Source organism: Budorcas taxicolor, chromosome 19 (assembly GCF_023091745.1).
Source record: "Budorcas taxicolor isolate Tak-1 chromosome 19, Takin1.1, whole genome shotgun sequence".
In the NCBI taxonomy this organism is placed as follows: Eukaryota; Metazoa; Chordata; class Mammalia; order Artiodactyla; family Bovidae; genus Budorcas; species Budorcas taxicolor.
This window is the reverse complement of record NC_068928.1, coordinates 28,852,135-28,869,452: the sequence shown is the minus strand read 5'-3', so window position 1 is coordinate 28,869,452 and position 17,318 is coordinate 28,852,135. Positions and strand designations below refer to the sequence as shown.

At 51.8% G+C, this 17,318-nt stretch overlaps 1 protein-coding gene across 5 annotated transcripts in view; it reads left to right on the top strand.

Moving 5' to 3' along the window:
* The window catches only part of GAS7 (growth arrest specific 7), a 202,483-nt gene extending 189,686 nt beyond the window's left edge, over positions 1–12,797 (top strand). For all 5 annotated transcript variants that reach the window (XM_052657551.1, XM_052657552.1, XM_052657555.1 and 2 more), the window contains 4 exons: positions 927–1,050; positions 4,651–4,730; positions 6,299–6,397; positions 7,020–12,797. In XM_052657551.1, coding sequence (XP_052513511.1) covers positions 927–1,050; positions 4,651–4,730; positions 6,299–6,397; positions 7,020–7,133 — 417 coding nt within the window. In that variant the 3' untranslated portion in view covers positions 7,134–12,797. The remainder of the gene's footprint in view (positions 1–926; positions 1,051–4,650; positions 4,731–6,298; positions 6,398–7,019) is intronic.
* Positions 12,798–17,318: the final 4,521 nt, after the last annotated feature.

The window sequence follows — 17,318 nt, the reverse complement described above, 5'->3', positions numbered from 1 at the left end:
CCGATTCCCAGTGAGGGTGGGAGAGGCTGCACCTGCCTTGGGGTTGTAGAATGTGAGACAAGGTACACCCTGATTTTGAGGGTCCTGAAGCCTGGATGTACTGCCAGTCCAGACAGGGCCCCTTTGTCTGGGTCTCACCTAGCAGAATCCCTCCTGACTGGACCACCCCCCTCCCAGAGGCCGAGGTGGTCTGACCTTGCTGGGAGCTCTGATGGTCAGTTATGGAGCAAAGAGAGGTCTACCCCGGGGGCTGACCCCAGCGCCTTTGGGAGAGGTGTGGGAGAAGAGGGCCATCTTACTGCTGTGGGCACCCTAGACCCTGCCAGTGGCCAGCACCGACAGGCCCATCCCACCCCAGAATGGGGAGGCTGGTGTCGCCAGCTGCTGAGCATTGTTGGGAGGTGACATCAATGATCTCTGTGGTCCCCGCCACCCTGGAGAAGCTGTGGTCTCAGGACTGCCTGGGTCCCCAGTACATGTACATGCTCCAGTGAAAACGTGCTCTGGGGCGCTTGCTCCAGGCCAAGGACGAAAGGATGCTTTTGCAGCTTCAGCGTGGTCTCCAGCTGGCTGAGTGATGCTGGTCTAGCCACTTAGCCTGACGGAGCCCCTGTAGCCTCATTTACCAAAGCAGGGAAAAGAAACAACCTAGGAAAGATCCTGATGCTGGGAAAGACTAAAGGCAGGAGGAGAAGGGGGTGGCAGAGGGCAAGATGGTTGGATGGCATCACCAACTCAATGGACATGAGTCTGAGCAAACTCCAGGAGACAGTGACAGGCAGGGGAGTGTGGCGTGCTGCAGTCCATGGGGTTGCAAAGAGTCAGACACAACTTAGCGACTGAGCAACAACCTGGAAGGGAGGCCAGGCCCAGTGGGCCCTTGCTGTCTCTGAGCCTGTGATTAACTCCACGTCCTTGGACCCCAGGCCCGAAAAGCCCTCACAGAGCGGCAGAGAGACTTGGAGATGAAGACCCAGCAGCTGGAGATCAAGCTGAGCAACAAGACGGAGGAGGACATCAAGAAGGCTCGGAGGAAGTCCACGCAGGCGGGTGAGTGCGGCCCTGTCGCCTACTGCCCTGTCTGTCCTCACCTGGTCCCAGAGGCATGGACAGGAGAGGCTGGGGGATGGGGCGCCTGGGAGCATGCGTTCCACAGGGTGAGACTGAGGGGTGCAGGCTGTGGAGCGGGAAGCAGTGGCCAGGGAGGGTCACCCCACACCCTACCCCGAGAGGGCTGCTTCTGACCCAAGCCCAGGGCCTCTGGTCAGGTGGCGGGCAGACTCCTCCAGGGGCCTGGAATTGAGGGGTCTTGCTGCTGCCTGGAGTTCCTCGAAGTGCAAACCCCACCCACCCTCCAAGTTGCCCCACCTCCCTGGGTATTAGTTCTCCAAAGGTTCTCCTCTAGTGATGGACTTCTGACCCAGAATAGAGGCTGACGTTTTGTTTAAAGAAATAATCGTATTTCAGGGACTTCTCTGGCAATTCATTGGTTAAGACTACTCGCTTCCAATGCAGGGGGTGCAGGTTTGACACCTGGTTGGATAACTAAGAACCCACATGCCTTGCAGTGCAGCCAAGAAAGTATTTTTAAAGAAGAAAAGAACCATATTTCAGATTCTCTCCAAAATATTCCTCAGTGAGTCAGCTTCTGCTTCCACCTAGAGGTAAAAATTAGCTAATGCACAAGGAAGCGGGAGAAAAATCAGCAAGAAACAGTTTTTGGTTTTTGTTTTTTTAATTTCAGTGTTTCTTAACAACCAGTTTCACACTGTACAAGGACAATGCCTTTTGCTTTCTGGGATTAGAATATGTGCTGTGAGATAAGGTTTGGATTGGATGGTTTGGTCTCTAAATCTTTTTCACCATAACTTCTGGTGAACCTGGTGTAATTAGTTCATTAAAGGATGAAAAACAGCTATCTTAGGGACATTTGGAAATAAGGTGTTAAAAAGATGTCATAACAGAATAATGTAATATAAATGCTCCATTTATATAAAGATCTTTAATAGCACAGTAGTAGAAACAGAGGCCATGCTACACTTGTTGGGAGTAGGAAAGAAAACCCAAGGAGAAGAGAGGCACATTTAAATTAGCTTAACTAAAGAAACTGTTAATTATATTGCAAAAACAATATTGCTGTTTGACAAAATATTTTAATCAACACATAAGAATATAAAATCTTATTCCCCAGATATAGTCACTGTCAACACACCCTAATTTTTTTAATGTTTTTAATATTTAAATTTATATACATATCATATTATCCTGTTCTGAACTTATATTTTAATAGATGCATCTTAGAGATAAGTCTGTTTCATCATCAATTTGTTTACCCATCCATTTACGTACATCAGATTCCCTAAACAGTTAAATAACGTGCAAGCGTATGATTGTATCCAGATTTATTTCATCATTCCCCTAATGGACTTTTGTGGGACTTTCAGATTGTGTCAGAGTGTTTGTCAATGCCAGCGATGCTGTTACTATAAATGCCTCTCTGTGGGGGGTGGGGGTCTGCTGTCGCCAGGATGTGGCGGGGTGTAACTGGGTCAGAGGCTTGTGTTCATTCTGATGGATGTTTCCAAGTTGCTTCGCAGATGGGTGTACCTACTCTCTGTGAATGCCTGTTCCCTAAACTCTTGTCAACACTGTATGCTGTCTCATTTCGATATCATAGCTATCTAGTGAAAAATAGTATTTTGTTTCTAATTTAATTTACACTGCTTTTTGAGTGGAGTTGAGCATTTTAAAAATAGACTTTTAAATCATCTGTGACTTTTGTTTTAAAATGATTCACTCATATTCTCTTCCATTTTCTTGTCAGATGGCTGGTCTTGTTCTCATTGATTGACTGACAGGGATTATGTTAGGAAAATCAACATTTTGTCATTTGAATTGCAAATATTTTTCATAAGTGGTTTATTTTTTATTTTGTTCTTTGTATTTCTTTTTCTTTTTTTTTTCTTGGTTTGTTTAATCTTCACTGTGGCTCTCTGAAAGTACTGTTATTATCCCCCATTTTACAGATGAGGAAACTGAGGCACAGGCAGGTGAATCAACTTGGTCCAAGGCTGCACAGCTAGTAAACAGTAGAGCTATATGACACCCCAATAGTCTGGTTCCAGAATCCATGTCTTTAACCCATACTGTTCAGAAGGGTCTGATTTCAAACCCTTGGACTACATAGAGAAGAGACACACCTGCCTTCATCTACATTATTTCCTGATGTTGCAGAAGTTCGTGAAGCGTGTTCTCAACATCAGGATCAACAAATAAAGCTTTGGGAATTTCATATTGTGTTTATAAGGGTGACTTTACCCACTGGTCAGGCACAGGCTTTTGGTGGGACTGTGACTGCAGTGAAATATCCACTTTCTTCCCTCCAGTTCAGTCCTTCTTGGGATCAAGGGCCCAGCCATTGGCCTTGGACCAAGAGCAAAATGAACCAAGCCCTTGATGTGGGTTCTGTTACTCAAGGCTTAGCTCCCAGATAATGGTGTGGCTCACTGGGGAGGAGACCCTGAGCCAGGCACTGGGCATAACTCTCCCCCACTTCCCTTCACTTTCATATCTGAATACATGTGAGCAAGGGATGCCATTCTAGGGATCCCTTTGAAGGGTTAATCCATTATTGTTGGGTTCACTCATGAGTTTTCCCATCGTGGACAGAGTCCCTGGTGTCTTCCTTTCTCTGAAACCCTGTGATAATCAGGAAGCTCTGTGCAGACCGACCTGTGTGATGTACACACAGATCACCCAAGGAATTTGTGCAAATAGTTTCTGATTCACCCTGTCTGGGGAATGTCATGAGATCACATTTGGAGCAAATATCCAGGGTGTACCAATGCTTCTGGTCCAGGAATTGTGTTCTTTGTAGCAAGAGTCTAGGGTACCAGGACCTTAGTAACACTTCCAGTTTGCTTTCTTTCTAACTATAAACTGTCTCAAACATATATACAATTACATAAAAGAATACACTGGCCATCAAGATAGAATAGTTTGTTTCAGATGTTTCTCTTAAGAAATGCTAGCAAAAGAGCCCATCCCTTCCCACCCCAACCCTTTCTCTGTTTCCCAGGGTAGCCAGTATCCTGGAATTGGTGTGTTAAACTCTGGTGCCTATTTTTATACCATTACTGCCCATGAATGAGCCAGAAAGCATCAGACACGTTCTTTTGTGTTTCAGAATGACAGCCTGCTGCCTGTACACACACACACACACACACACACACACACACGCATACAGACACAACCACAGAGAGACACACAGACACACCAGTGGATGGATGTAATGTGCAAACTTACCTTCTGTAACTAGTACTACGTTGCTTGAGACACATGTTCAACCAAGCAGGACTTGCTATTGTGAAATAAAACTGCCATCTCTAGAGGAGGAAGCATTTCTGGGGCTCATGATAAACTTGAAGGGTCACCGGAGTACCCCCACCCACACCGTACATACTCTGTTACTGAGAAACCCCCTTCCTGAGTTTTTGGCATCTGGAGTCAAGTTCAGATGGACGCTCTGAAGCCAGTCTTTCATAATGCTGGGTTGCCCCTTCTTTGCCTCCATCGCCTTGGCCATGGGGTGCAGGTGGCAGAGGGCAGCCCTGGTGAGGAGTGACAGACAGTGGCCTTGGCCCTTTGCAGGAGATGACCTCATGCGCTGTGTGGACCTCTACAACCAGGCCCAGTCCAAGTGGTTTGAAGAGATGGTTACCACCACGTTGGTGAGTGACTGGAGATGCGGAAGCATGTCCCGACAGGGGTGGGCACTCAGGAAGCTGTGGGTGGATGCTGGTGGATGTGAGGGCGATGGGGTGGAGGTGAGAGATGGTCATTAGATCTGCTCTAATGTTGAGACTGAGAGCTTATCTCCAGGCCAGACTATGTGGATTCATACCCTTGCTCTGGCACGTCCTACTGTGTGAACACAGGCAGCTATGGGCTCTTGCCATATCCTCCTGAGGGGTCAGGGTCAACCGAGCAGAGAGTGGTCCATGTAGGAAAAATAGCCAAGTTGTAGGAAATGTGGGCCCAGAAGAATTAAGGGTCTGCAATCGCAGAGCCTTGCGAGACATGTGGGTGGGTGAGGTTGGGGCAGTGGGGGAGGCCTCTGACCAGGGGTCGGGGAACAGGCATCGGACCACTTCTTTGCTCTCCTGAGTATTTCTGTGAAGTCAGCACCCGCTGAGTAGATGGTGAGATGGGTTGGCACTTGGGCCACTGGGCCAGGTGAGAAAGGATGTGTCCTGCCAAGTGCTTATCACACTATCCCTCTGCCCCAAGCCACCCCCATCCATCTGCCCATCCAGCATGGGACTAACCCTCTGCCTTCCCCAGGCACCAGCCCACCAGAGCAGATTAGAGGCCTCCCCCAGGGACAGTGACCTAGATTTCCTCCTGGTTAATCTCCTAATTAAGCTTCCTGCTTACTCCCCCTGACTCCCCGGCTAATCACCTGGGCACTGACCTAGTTGGACACAGAATAGTGGCCAGATCCCCTAGATTCCCAAGAAGCAGAGCCATCCAGGAGCCAAAGCAAATTTCTGCTCTTCCTTGTGGCCTTGGCCATCCCGCTCCTGGCCCTCCTGCTTCCCCGGCCTTTCCCTCAGCACTCAGGGTGGACAGAGACGAGGCCATTCAGCAGAGGTCCAGGGACAAAGCCCCCAAATTTTGAAGGGCAGAAGCTCCTGCATGTGTTTCATTTCTCAGCCCCGTCAGGGCCTGGGGCTGCAGTGGTGCAGAAGTTTGATTAAGGGCACAACAGGGGGCTTCCCTGGTGGTCCAGTGGCTAAGACTCCACACTTCCAGTGCAAGTGGCCTGGATTCAGTCGCTGGTCAGGGAACTACATCCCACATGCTGCAACTAAGATCCTGTGCAGCCCCCCCCCCCCCAAAAAAAAACGCACAAAAGTGCAACTCCCACTGTTCCCATAATTCCCTGTCACTTTGGGCAAGCGAGGTGTTCATTCCCTCTCGAGGTGTTCATTCCCTTGTTTGGAAAATGTAAGAACAGAACCTGTATCTCTTAACATTGTGATGAGGACAATTAAGCGATGTGTGGAAAGCTCGTAGCCCCCACCATGCCTGGCAGAAGGAGATTCAGGAAACAGCAGCTACTGCATCCTTGGCTATACCTTCGCCCCCAGATATGGGGTGGGTGCCTCGCCGGACCCCAGGGGGTCGGGCAGCATCTGTGTTTTGCCTCTAGGATGGTCTAGGACCCGTGTAGGGGTAAGGCCCCCAGGTTGCAGGGACACCCCCAAGAGGTCTCTGTGGGTGTCCTCCTCGGCAGGAGCTGGAGCGGCTGGAGGTGGAGAGGGTGGAGATGATACGGCAGCACCTCTGCCAGTACACGCAGCTGCGGCACGAGACGGACATGTTCAACCAAAGCGTGAGTTCTCCGCCCTAGGTTGAGGCCAGCGGGGCCCCCGTGGGACCCTGGGCCAGGGGGAGCCGTGGCCTTTGTGCCGTGGTGGCGGGTTACATAGCTGCTATGGAGGAATCTGTCCTGAGGGTGGGCAGGGACTCGGGCCTGTGGGCGACCTCTTGGGGTGGACGTGTCAGTTACCCTGGACATGCACGTGACTCTATCCCAAGCGCACCCCATAGATACGTTATGATGGTTGAAATAGCTGGAGGTCACCTTGCCTCCTCTGTTGAATTTCTTACAATGCTGGAGCCTTTCAAAACCTCTCAAGCTAAAGTTCAATAAACCTGTCTTCAGGTGGTAAACGGGGGGACACGTGGAAAGAGGAACAGGTCATAGACTCTTGAGCCCACCTGCCCTTTCACCCGCCCTGTGGTCTGGAGGGTCATGTCTATGAGGGGAAGCAGAGCAGAGGCCAGAGCTCTGTGCCTCCCCACCCCTGGTTCTTCCAGCCCCCACGTCTGTCCCTCACACGGGCCTCCCTGGGACCCCACAACCCTCTAGAGTGTGAGTGGCGTGGCTCAGAGGATACGCCCCTGACTCCGCCTCCGCCTCTGACTGTGTCCTCTTTCTCCATCCCTTGCAGACAGTCGAGCCTGTGGACCAACTGCTTCGAAAAGTAGACCCAGCCAAAGACAGGGAGCTGTGGGTCAGAGAGCACAAGACGGGCAGCATCCGCCCCGTGGACATGGAGATCTAGACGCGCGGCCCGGGGGTCCTGCTGAGGAGGGGCTGGGGGTCCCACGGAGAGCAGGTGGCGCTCCCGCCAGGGGGGCCTGCTGTCGGGAGTGGCGCTGCCCTCCCCCTGCTCTCCTGGTCCACTGAGGAGAGGGGACAGTGGGGCCGGAAGGGCGGCCCAGATGGCCCCACAGGGAGCTCCCCGGTGTTCCCAGGCTGAGAAGATGGATCCACAGCCCTGCCCTTGTCTCTGAGGCTGAAGCCCCCCGAGTCCCTTGCTGCGCTTGCCACTCCAAGGACAAACTGAGACTGGAACTTTGTGGTCCCTGTTGAGTACCAGAGGGGTCCCCTCCCCACCCAGAGCAGTTGTGTCCCATGCTCATGCCCCTGGAAGCCCAACGGCCCTTCTTCCAACTGACCTCCTTGTCTCCAGGCCTTTGGAGGGGCAGGAGAGGAAGGTCTCCATCTCCAAGCCAAGTGTCAGGATCAGAGTCATGGAGAGAAGGCCACCATTCAGCACAGTAGCCCACACCCAGAATGCTTTGCAGCAGCCCTCCCTCTTGATTTTTTTTCCCCCCCTTGAATATTCTGAGGGCCTTGAATATTCTGAGAGCCTACATCCTGGCTCTTCTCTGCTACTTTTCACCAATGGGAGTCTTGGGAAGAAGGTCTGGCTCCAGTTGTCCCAGACTGACCCTGCCTGGAGAGGTCAGGATGAAACTACCTCATTCAGCAAATTCACCCCAAGTTGGAGCAGATCAGGCATCCATGTCACGTGCTCTTTCCAGACATCCCAGTCCACCCAGCCTGCAGCCGCCTCCTCGGGGAAGCCCCCTCCTCCACCCTCGCCCATCCCAGGGAGCTGAGTCGGTCTCATGTCAGGGAGGGGTTGGGACAAGTCTCTGTCACCTCGCAGGTGGTTCCACCTGCCCGTGCACAGTGGAATTGGGACTGCTGCTCCGTGTACAGCTCTCACTGGCGGGCACCACGCAGGCAGTGCAGACTGTCGTGGCCACAGTACATGTCACCATCCAGGCAGTCGGGTACCTTGGCCTCTCAGCTCCTTCTGCACGTTCCCAAGCCCCGCATGGAGCCCCTACTTGGGGCTGGTGCCCCCTTGCCCTTTTGCCATCTCCTTTTTCCCTGAGAAAGCCTGGTCTGAGCATGACCTGCGAAGCCACCAGATCCTTACTCATCACTTTCTCGCTTACATACTAAATCTTGAGAATTGGCTTGAGGGGACTGGAAGCAGAAAAGGACTGGAGGAGGTCAGACAGCTTGCAAGGGGCACATTCTAGCCTGGAGCCCACACCCTAAGAACCCATGTTTCTTCACTTTTCCCATTGATTACTTTGGATTCACAGGACTCATGTCTCATAAGGGCAGCCGTCTAAGAGGATAACTCACTGGTCTTTCTCCCTCCATCGTCCAGGCTGGTAACTGATGACTTGTTTTTCTTGTATCTCTTGGTACCCCTTTCTCTGAGTCAGTATGGCGCCCTCATAGTGATAGTAGAAAGATGCTGAATATCCTAAAGCAAACCAAGCTTTGCTACTTTTCTTCTCAAAACATCCCAACCAGAAAGGTCAGTGTGAAGGCCTTCACTAACATGCAGGCCGCCAGGACGGATCTGTGTCTGGCGTGGAGAACCACTCCTTCCGGTCTGGGGTTGGGCTGTGACACCAGCTGCCCATTTGGGGCTATCATTTCTTGGTTTCTTGATAAAAAAAAAAAAAGATGGGTGCTAGTAGTAACTGCTTTGTGGCTTAGTCAACTAATTTGTGGATGATTTTCCAACATTCAAAGCCAATAGCCTTGTTATTAACATAGATACGTTCATGTGTGGTGTGGCTCATTGATTTTGTTTTCTCATCCCTGTCCGAGGATTCCAGAGTCTTCTGTTATTCCCTGGGGCTCTTGCCTCTTTCAGGGTAGCCTGAGTTGGCCTCATGTAGGCTAGTCTATTTTCTGAAGTCATGCTTTCCCCCTTTTCCCTCAGTCTCATTAGATGCCCCCATATACTTCTTTTCCTTTTTTCTTCCCTCCTTTATTCATTCGTCAAGCATTTAGCTAAGACTGGGCAATATGCAAAGATCTAGGAACAAGATATAGCCCTCTCTGTCATCAGGGAAACCAGTGATCTGTTCCTTCGAGTAAACTCGTCTTTTCTTCAAGGGTCTTGCAGGTGAGTAACCTTGGCATTCACCTACAGATACTCTCTGCAGAGTCTAGGTTTGCAGAGATACCCTCTGTTGTACTGATAGCTCTTCATTCATTCATTCATTCTCATTCATTCATTTAATCAGCAGACACTTGGGGCAAGCCAGGTATTATGCCAGTACTGCAGACGTAGCTGCATACCAGCCAGGAACTCCGCCCCATCCCCCACCCCTTCTGTTCTCCATGTGGACAAGCACATGTTTTCAGACCTTTCTGGGAAATGAGAGCCTTGCACCTCTCCCACGTTTAACCTACTACTAGCCTGTAATAAGCCATGCGGCATTTACCCAAGGATGGAAGAACCAGACAGCACCAAGAGTACAATCGTGGGGTCACTAGACCCTCACAGCTCACATCCAACTCAAATTTGAGAGATTTGTTTGTTTTAGATAGTTCTTGCTTTACACAGAGGAAGAATGAAGCCCAAGGCCAGCCAGTGAGAGCTGTGAACTGAATAGCGAATCACGAGCAGGGCTGGAGTTGAGAGTACAGGCCTCTGTCCCTATGGTTAGGATGAAGTCTGGAATGTCTGAAAGTCATCTTCAGAGTGGCGCTCTGTCCTAGTGGTTGGTTTGGTTTGGGTATTTAGGTTACAAGAGGATATGCTTGGCTTTTTTCAGGGTAAATGACTCCAGGTTATTCGTGAGCACATTCACTGTTCCATTTCTGAGAACGGGTGAGCCCCTTCTACCTAGGAGACATGGATGCACTTTGTTTCCTCTGTGAAAGCCTGATTTTTAGAATAGAATCTAAGACAAGCAAGGGTTACCAAGACAACCTCCAGGATAAGCTGCTTGTCCCTCTCTTTTTTTTTTTTCTATTGCTTCTGATCAGCATTGGAAAACACTGGCCAGCCGACCCACAGGGATGGCTGACCTGAGGTTCTGCCCATGGGACCACCTTGGGTCTCCTTTTAATCTACCCAACACCTGTGTCAGCCGGGGGGCAGGGCAGGGAAGGGTGGATGGGATTTTGAGGGGAAACACTTCTCCCCTCACTGAGGCTAATCAATGACTGAAGCAAATAGAAAAACCCTGTGTATACTCAGGAACCAGGGGTTTGTATTCCCTTTGTGGAAACCAATCAATTACTAGATTAGGAGATGGAAGCAAAGAAATCTTGGCAGAGCCAAAGTCCCTTCTTGGAAATGCAAGTCATAACATTCCGAGGACATCAAAGACCTCGGCTTGTTTAAGTGATTTTACTTCCAGCGGTGAATGGCCTTGACAAGAAGTTATACAGGATTCTGCAGGCCTACTGGTGATTATGTAGATAGGGAGCGTTCCTGGACCAGTGTTAAGTGAGGCACAGATCAGAAGCACATCTTAGCCAGCATACCGTCATTCACATAAGCCTTCCTGTCCCCACAGGTCCCGCTGCCTTTTTCCCCAAGTTTATTGAGATATTTGACATTCAAAATTGGGAGTTCATGAGCATACAGGAAAATTCACCCTTTTGAAGGATACAGTTCAATGAATTTTGAAAAACTTACACAGTCTTATGGGGCTTCCCTGGTAGCTCCCATGGTAAAGAATCTGGCTGGGATGCAAGAGACCCGGGTTCAATCCCTGGATCAGGAAGATCCTCTGGAGAAGGGAATGGCTACCCACTCCAGTATTCTTGCCTGGAGAATCCCATGGACAGAGGAACCTGGCGGACACATGGGGTCCACGGGGTCACAAAGAGTTGGACACAACTGAGCAACTAACACTTTGACACGATCTTGTAACCACCGCTGAGATCAACATAATATTTCCATCAGTCCAAAAACATCCCCTCAGGCTCCTTTGATGTCCATCCACTCTTCCCACGCCCAGCACCTGGCAACCACTGATGGATTTTCTGACCCTGCAGATCTGCCTTCTGTAGTGTGTCATAGGCAGAAGCCTTTGAGTCTGGCCTCCTCGCTCAGCTTGATGCCTCTGAGTCACTTTGTCATAGGATGTCCCTAGCTTGTTCCCCTGCAATGCCGAGTAGCCGTCCATTGAATGGGTGCACCCCACTGCTTCCTTGCTCTTAAAAACACAAGTTGTCTTCCTGGAAGCTCCTGACCTGGAGTCTTGAGCGTGTTTGCACAGCTACTTCCAGCCAGCTGCATCCAGTGGTTCTTGGGACTTAAACTTGGCTCTTTTTGAGTCATTTTAGTTTGGGGGGCATCTAACACTTGAGTTTTTCACAATGTAGAGAGCTGCTGGGGATGGAGGCAGGGGTGGTGGACAGGGTCTCTGCTGCCCCCTGAAGCTGGCGTCTCAACTGGCAGATCCACTTGCTCCTTGGGACTCTCCCTTCACCTCGCCCAGTCCCTGCCATTTGGTGAGAGTTCGGGGGTGTGGGAGGTGGGTGGAGAGTGTGTGGGTGAGAAAGCAGGGTGGCCATGGGCTCAGCACCACCTTTCTCTGGATCTTCCTTCACCTGCAAACTGAAGGTGTTATTCTAGAACGTTCTCCCAGGCCTCCTCCGGCTGCTGCGTTCTGTCTCCCCTTGTCATTTCCAGTTTTGTGCCCAATGCACACGTCATACCTAATCTGGGTCCGCTCGGCACAGCTGTGCGAGCTGTCACCTCATACCCTCCTGAGAGGGGGCCCCGGGTGCTGAGAAATCTAAAAAGAGACTTTTAGACACAAAAACTTAAGAGTTTCATGAGCTGTTGAGAATGAGGTAGTTCCTCGTCCTTGCACTCCTAAAGAAAGCAGAAGCCATTACCTTTCTTCCACTGATGTTTGACACCATGTCCTGAAGGTCACTTCCCAGGAGCAAAAACAGGCATGGAGTCAGAGCCCCCTCCCTTAAGGTTCTTGTCGACGCCTGAGCCTTGCCTACCTGACCTGTGCCTGCACCCTCCTGGGTGGTGGCAGAAAGAAAACCACACCCAACTGCTGATGCTGGTCAGCTCTGGGCAAGACCCCCCAAAGGAAGGACTCCTCCAGCTACGTCTTGATTGTGCCCTGCTCAGTGAAAGCTGAGCCCCGGAAAGCAACCAGGGACCTCTCCCAGCCAACAGAAGACATCCTTGGGTCCAGCCAGGTGACGGTGTGGGCTGTGGAGCCCACAACACAGGATTCCCCTGCTGCCAGGATAGCCTCTTTTTTCTGGGGGAGGGGTCCTGGGGGCTCTCAACATCTTCCCCACTCCACCCCACCCCCACTGGAGTCATTGCTATCAGGCCCTTTGTCAAGGTGGGGGACCCAACCCCTCTTTCCTGGCTTGGTGAGACTAAGGTGACAAAAACCAATGTTCTGTTTCCCCCGAACCTTCTAGATGCTGGGGCCTGGCTACTGGGGGGTCTTGTTGGGAGGTGTCTCCGAGAGAGAGGGGCTGTGATGGCCTTTGGATCTCTGTGCTGTTCGGGGGACTTGGCCCTCTGTGTGCTGGGGCATCCCTAACGGGCTTGCAGTGGTGGGAGGCGGAGGGTCTGGCACATGGGTGCTCTGATGGGGACGGTGTGACACGCAGACGAGGCAGGAAAGCACAGTGAACCAGGGCAAGGGCACCGGACCGGCCTGCTCTGCTCTCGTTCGTCGTCACGCCCCCTTCCCGGGAGCCGGGCGTTGGTGGTCGAGTGGACGCCCCCTTCCCGGGACCCGGGCGTTGGTGGTCGAGTGGACGCCCCCTTCCCGGGACCCGGGCGTTTGTCGTCGAGTGGACGCCCCCTTCCCGGGACCCGGGCGTTTGTCGTCGAGTGGACGCCCCCTTCCCGGGACCCGGGCGTTGGTCGTCGAGTGGACGCCCCCTTCCCGGGACCCGGGCGTTTGTCGTCGAGTGGACGCCCCCTTCCCGGGACCCGGGCGTTGGTGGTCGAGTGGACGCCCCCTTCCCGGGAGCCGGGCGTTGGTGGTCGAGTGGACGCCCCCTTCCCGGGACCCGGGCGTTGGTCGTCGAGTGGACGCCCCCTTCCCGGGAGCCGGGCGTTGGTGGTCGAGTGGACGCCCCCTTCCCGGGACCCGGGCGTTGGTCGTCGAGTGCAGGTGCTCTTCAGCCAGCATCACATGCAGCAAGAGCGCGGCTCTCGGGACAGGGGCCTCCGGGCAGCCGTGTGGACCCAGGGACAGTCATTCCAAGGGACACCTGCCATCCTTGGGGACGGGGCCCCAAATCGGTATCTCTGCCCTTCCCTCAGGAAGGGGACGATGGGGCAGAAACAAGCCCCTTCACAGACAGGAGCACATCAGCAAACCCCATGAAAGCGGGATTTTCTAACAAGATAAACTTGCTTGTTTGCTCTGTTTTCTGTAACTTTTGCTAAATACTTTATACATTTTTAATGTTAAAAAGCTGTGTCTCCTCCAACATTCCTCATCCCGGTATGAATGTGTTTATTCCACGTTGTATATCCTTCCATCCCCTGGCTGCCTAGATCGGTAAATAAAGTTGATGTACTATAATTTATAAGTAACACTGTTGAAACTCTGATCCCTACAGAGGCTATAATCTGCCCTTCCCACCCCACCCCTGTAATAGCATTCGTGTGTATTAATGCTTAAAAATTAAATGTTTAAATTTTGAAGGCGTTTGCTCTATGTAATTGTTCTGCATTATTATAAAGTATTTTCAGGAAGTTAAATGCTCTCATTTTTTCCCCCTTCGGCTCTGTGTGTACACTTCAGATGCTTAGATTTCGTCCTGTGTAAAATAAACTGTCCAGAGACACCATGTCCCACTGGGCGACCCTCTTTCCTGGAGGGCCGCCACACTCTTCTTTGTACAAATGGGCTCAGTGTCTCTCCCAAGCTCGGTGATCATTTTACCCCTAATGACTTAGCAGAGGGACAATGGGCACGTGGGCATTGACCCTCCCCCACCCCGATGGGTATCATGCTGCCAGACCAAACCCTTGGCCCTAGTCCCCTTCCCTGGAGACGTCTCTCCCTGTGAATACAGGGGCTCCTGGCTATTTCCTTTCTCCACCCATCCACCCCATCCACCCATCCATGCAATAATTGGTGAACACCACTGTATTCCAGGGTCTTTCCAGGTGGTGCTAGTGGTAAAGAACCCACCTGTGAAATGCAGGAAACTTAATATGAGACACGAGTTTGATCCCTGGGTTGGGAAGTTCCCCTGGAGAAGAGCATGGCAACCCACTCCAGTATTCTTGCCTGGAGAATCCATGGACAGAGGAGCCTGGTGGGCTACAGTCCATAGGGTCACACAGAGACACGGCTGAAATGACTTAGCATGCACGCACAGAATGCCAAATACTGCTCTCAGTACTGGGAACACATTGGTGATGGAAACTGATCAAGAATCTTAACCTTGGAACTTATTTTCCAGCAGAAAGAGACAGGCTAACAAAATGATATATAGAGTGTATGTAGAAAATGATAGGTGTTACGACAAAAGGGCAGGGGAAGGGGGAGGGTCTCAGGGGTGATGGTGGGTAAGTGGCAACATGAAATAGGGTGATTGGAGTGGCCTCATGGAGAAGGTGGCATTTGACCAAAGTCAAGGACCCCTGGGAGGGAGCCCGGCACGTAGCTGGTGGGAGAACATTCCAGGCAGAGGAGGTGGCCCTGTTAAAGGCTGGAGGCACCTCATTGAGGCCAGTTGGCTGGAGCAGACATGGTGATGGGGAGGGGGCAGCTTCTGCAGAGATTTGCAGGCTTTGGAAAGCCTGTGATTTTGCTCTGGGGACCATCCAAGCTGAGGGCGCACAGCCTGATTCCTTGCTGGGGAGCTCACGGTAGGAAAAGGGGAGCAGGGCAGCCAGAACGCGGGGACAGGAGACGGTGCCTGCAGGGGTGACCACGTGGAGGTGGGGACAACGGTCAGATTCCGGAAGTGCTTTGAAAGTGGAACCAACATGGTTTCGAGCCAGTTTGGAGTGGGATGTGATGGAAAGAGGGGCACAGGGGATGACTCCAAGGATTTTGGTCCAGGCAAGCAAAAGGACAGACTGCTCTTTACCATGATGGAGACAGCCACGGGAGAGGCGTTCCATTCTCTGCCTCCCTCTCACCCTCTCTGAGCCCTCTTTCCCCTCTGCTTCCAGACCAGGGTCAAAGGGTTCTCTTGTCCTTCTGCTCACAGCAAGGGAAGGTGGGGGAGGGGGACCAGGGCTACGGGGCTCCCAGCTTAGGGAGAGGACAGGGCCAGCCTCTGGGAAGAGTCTGCGTCTTTCAGTCACGGCCAGGCTGGGAGGGGGAGACACAAACAGATTCACTGGCCAGAGACGAGGGCTTCTCCCCAAGTGGTCTTTGGGACTCGGGGAGAGTTTATGGCCCCAGCTTAGACTTAACAAATCCCCTCACAATACATCATCTCCAACAACTTGTTTGGCTAAGGAACATAAACTCTCCCTCTGATAGAAGATGTTTACGCAGGTTTTCAAACAAACCTCCAGGTCATGACCCCTCTCTCAGCATTGACACAGCTGCCTGTGGTCCCCTCCCACGGTCAGGCCCCTCCTGGGCACAGCAGCCTGAAGAGTGTGGGCAGCATCTGCTCCTTGCTCTTGAGAGGGGCAGAGGGACTGGGGGCTCTGCCTGCCTTCTGTGTTAACCCGGGCTCCTGTCTCCTGGCCCACAGCCTCTTTGTTGTCATGGCAACCCAGCTCCTCACCTTCAGAAACGCAGCTTCTTGCCCACTCTGCTAACTCCTTGAGAATGAGAGCTTGGTTTCTTCCTGTGACCTTGGCCTTGTCTCACCTGCAGGCCCAGTGTGCCCACCCAGGAAACACTTCTAATCCTCGCACACCAGGTTCAGAGGCAAGGGTGGAGGCGTCTGACTTCATTTTCAGGGCTTGGGTTTTGTTTGTTTGTTTGATGACTGTCCTATTTCTAGCTGCTCTTGAGAACAAATGCCTTGCTGCGGGCCAGTGAAAGCCTAGAAAAGGAGAAACCACTCCTTTTAAGAAAGAATATGCTATCAAAAACTGATGGAAAAAACAGTAAGTACACAGACACACACACACCTAACATTAAGGCCTCCTGAGAAGCACTCTGGACCCTCAGTGGGTGGGGCGACCAGGAGGAGTGGGTCAGCACATCTGAGCCTGAACTTCTGGGCCCTTCCTGCATAACATTAGTGGGGGCTGGCTGGTGTCTTTCTACCAGCAGCAGGGACCTGTCATTAGCCTCTTATGAACTAGGATACAAACCCCAAGTCACCCGCCTACACACTGTGCGTTTTATTCTTTCTGCTTACTGTACATGCGTGCTAAGTTGCTTCAGTCGTGTCTGACTCTGTGTGGCCCTATGGACTGTGGCCGTCCAGGCTCCTCTGTCCATGAGATGCTCCAGGCAAGAGTACTGGAGGGGGTGGCCATTTCTTCCTTCACGGGATCTTCTCAAGCCAGGGATCCAACCCACTCTCCTGTGCCTCCTACATTGGCAGGCGGGTTCTTTACCACTAGAGCCCCCTACAAAGCCCTTTGTAGTAACCACCCCTGGGTAAAGCTGAGACTTCTTTTCCATTCTAGATGGCGATTCTGGGGTTCCAGGTGTGATGCTTAGCCAAGCAAGGGCACCAGCTGCCTCTCCTTTGGGTGTTGAGATTTCAGGCACAAGCCTACTCATGAGGGCTCTTCCCTGTGGCCCACACTGGGTACTGAGCTGACCACAGGGGTGAAAGCCTCCCCTGGCAGAGCTCCTTCTTGTCCATTCATTCACTCAGCAAGCACATACTACTGTCTGCCAGCTCCCGGCACCAGGCTTGGTTGCCAACCAACAATATACAGCTGAAATCAAGCCACAGGTAAGTTGTATTTATCCCACACCATGTGTTTGAAAAATTTGAAAATCACTCCCACAGTTTGGAAATTGCATCTGGAAATCTGATTTCTGATTTCTCTTTGGTTACCAAAAAATCTAGTAACACCAGGCCACAGTCCCATCTGACTACATCCTAAATGGAGGCAGCCCCTGTCATGTGGGACATAGGCCTCACCACTCCCTATTGCCTTCCTAATTCCCTGGCTTCACTCACACACTCCACACGCTGGCTTCTGTATGCAGTGCAGTTCTTGATCCCTGTCATAGAAGAATATTGG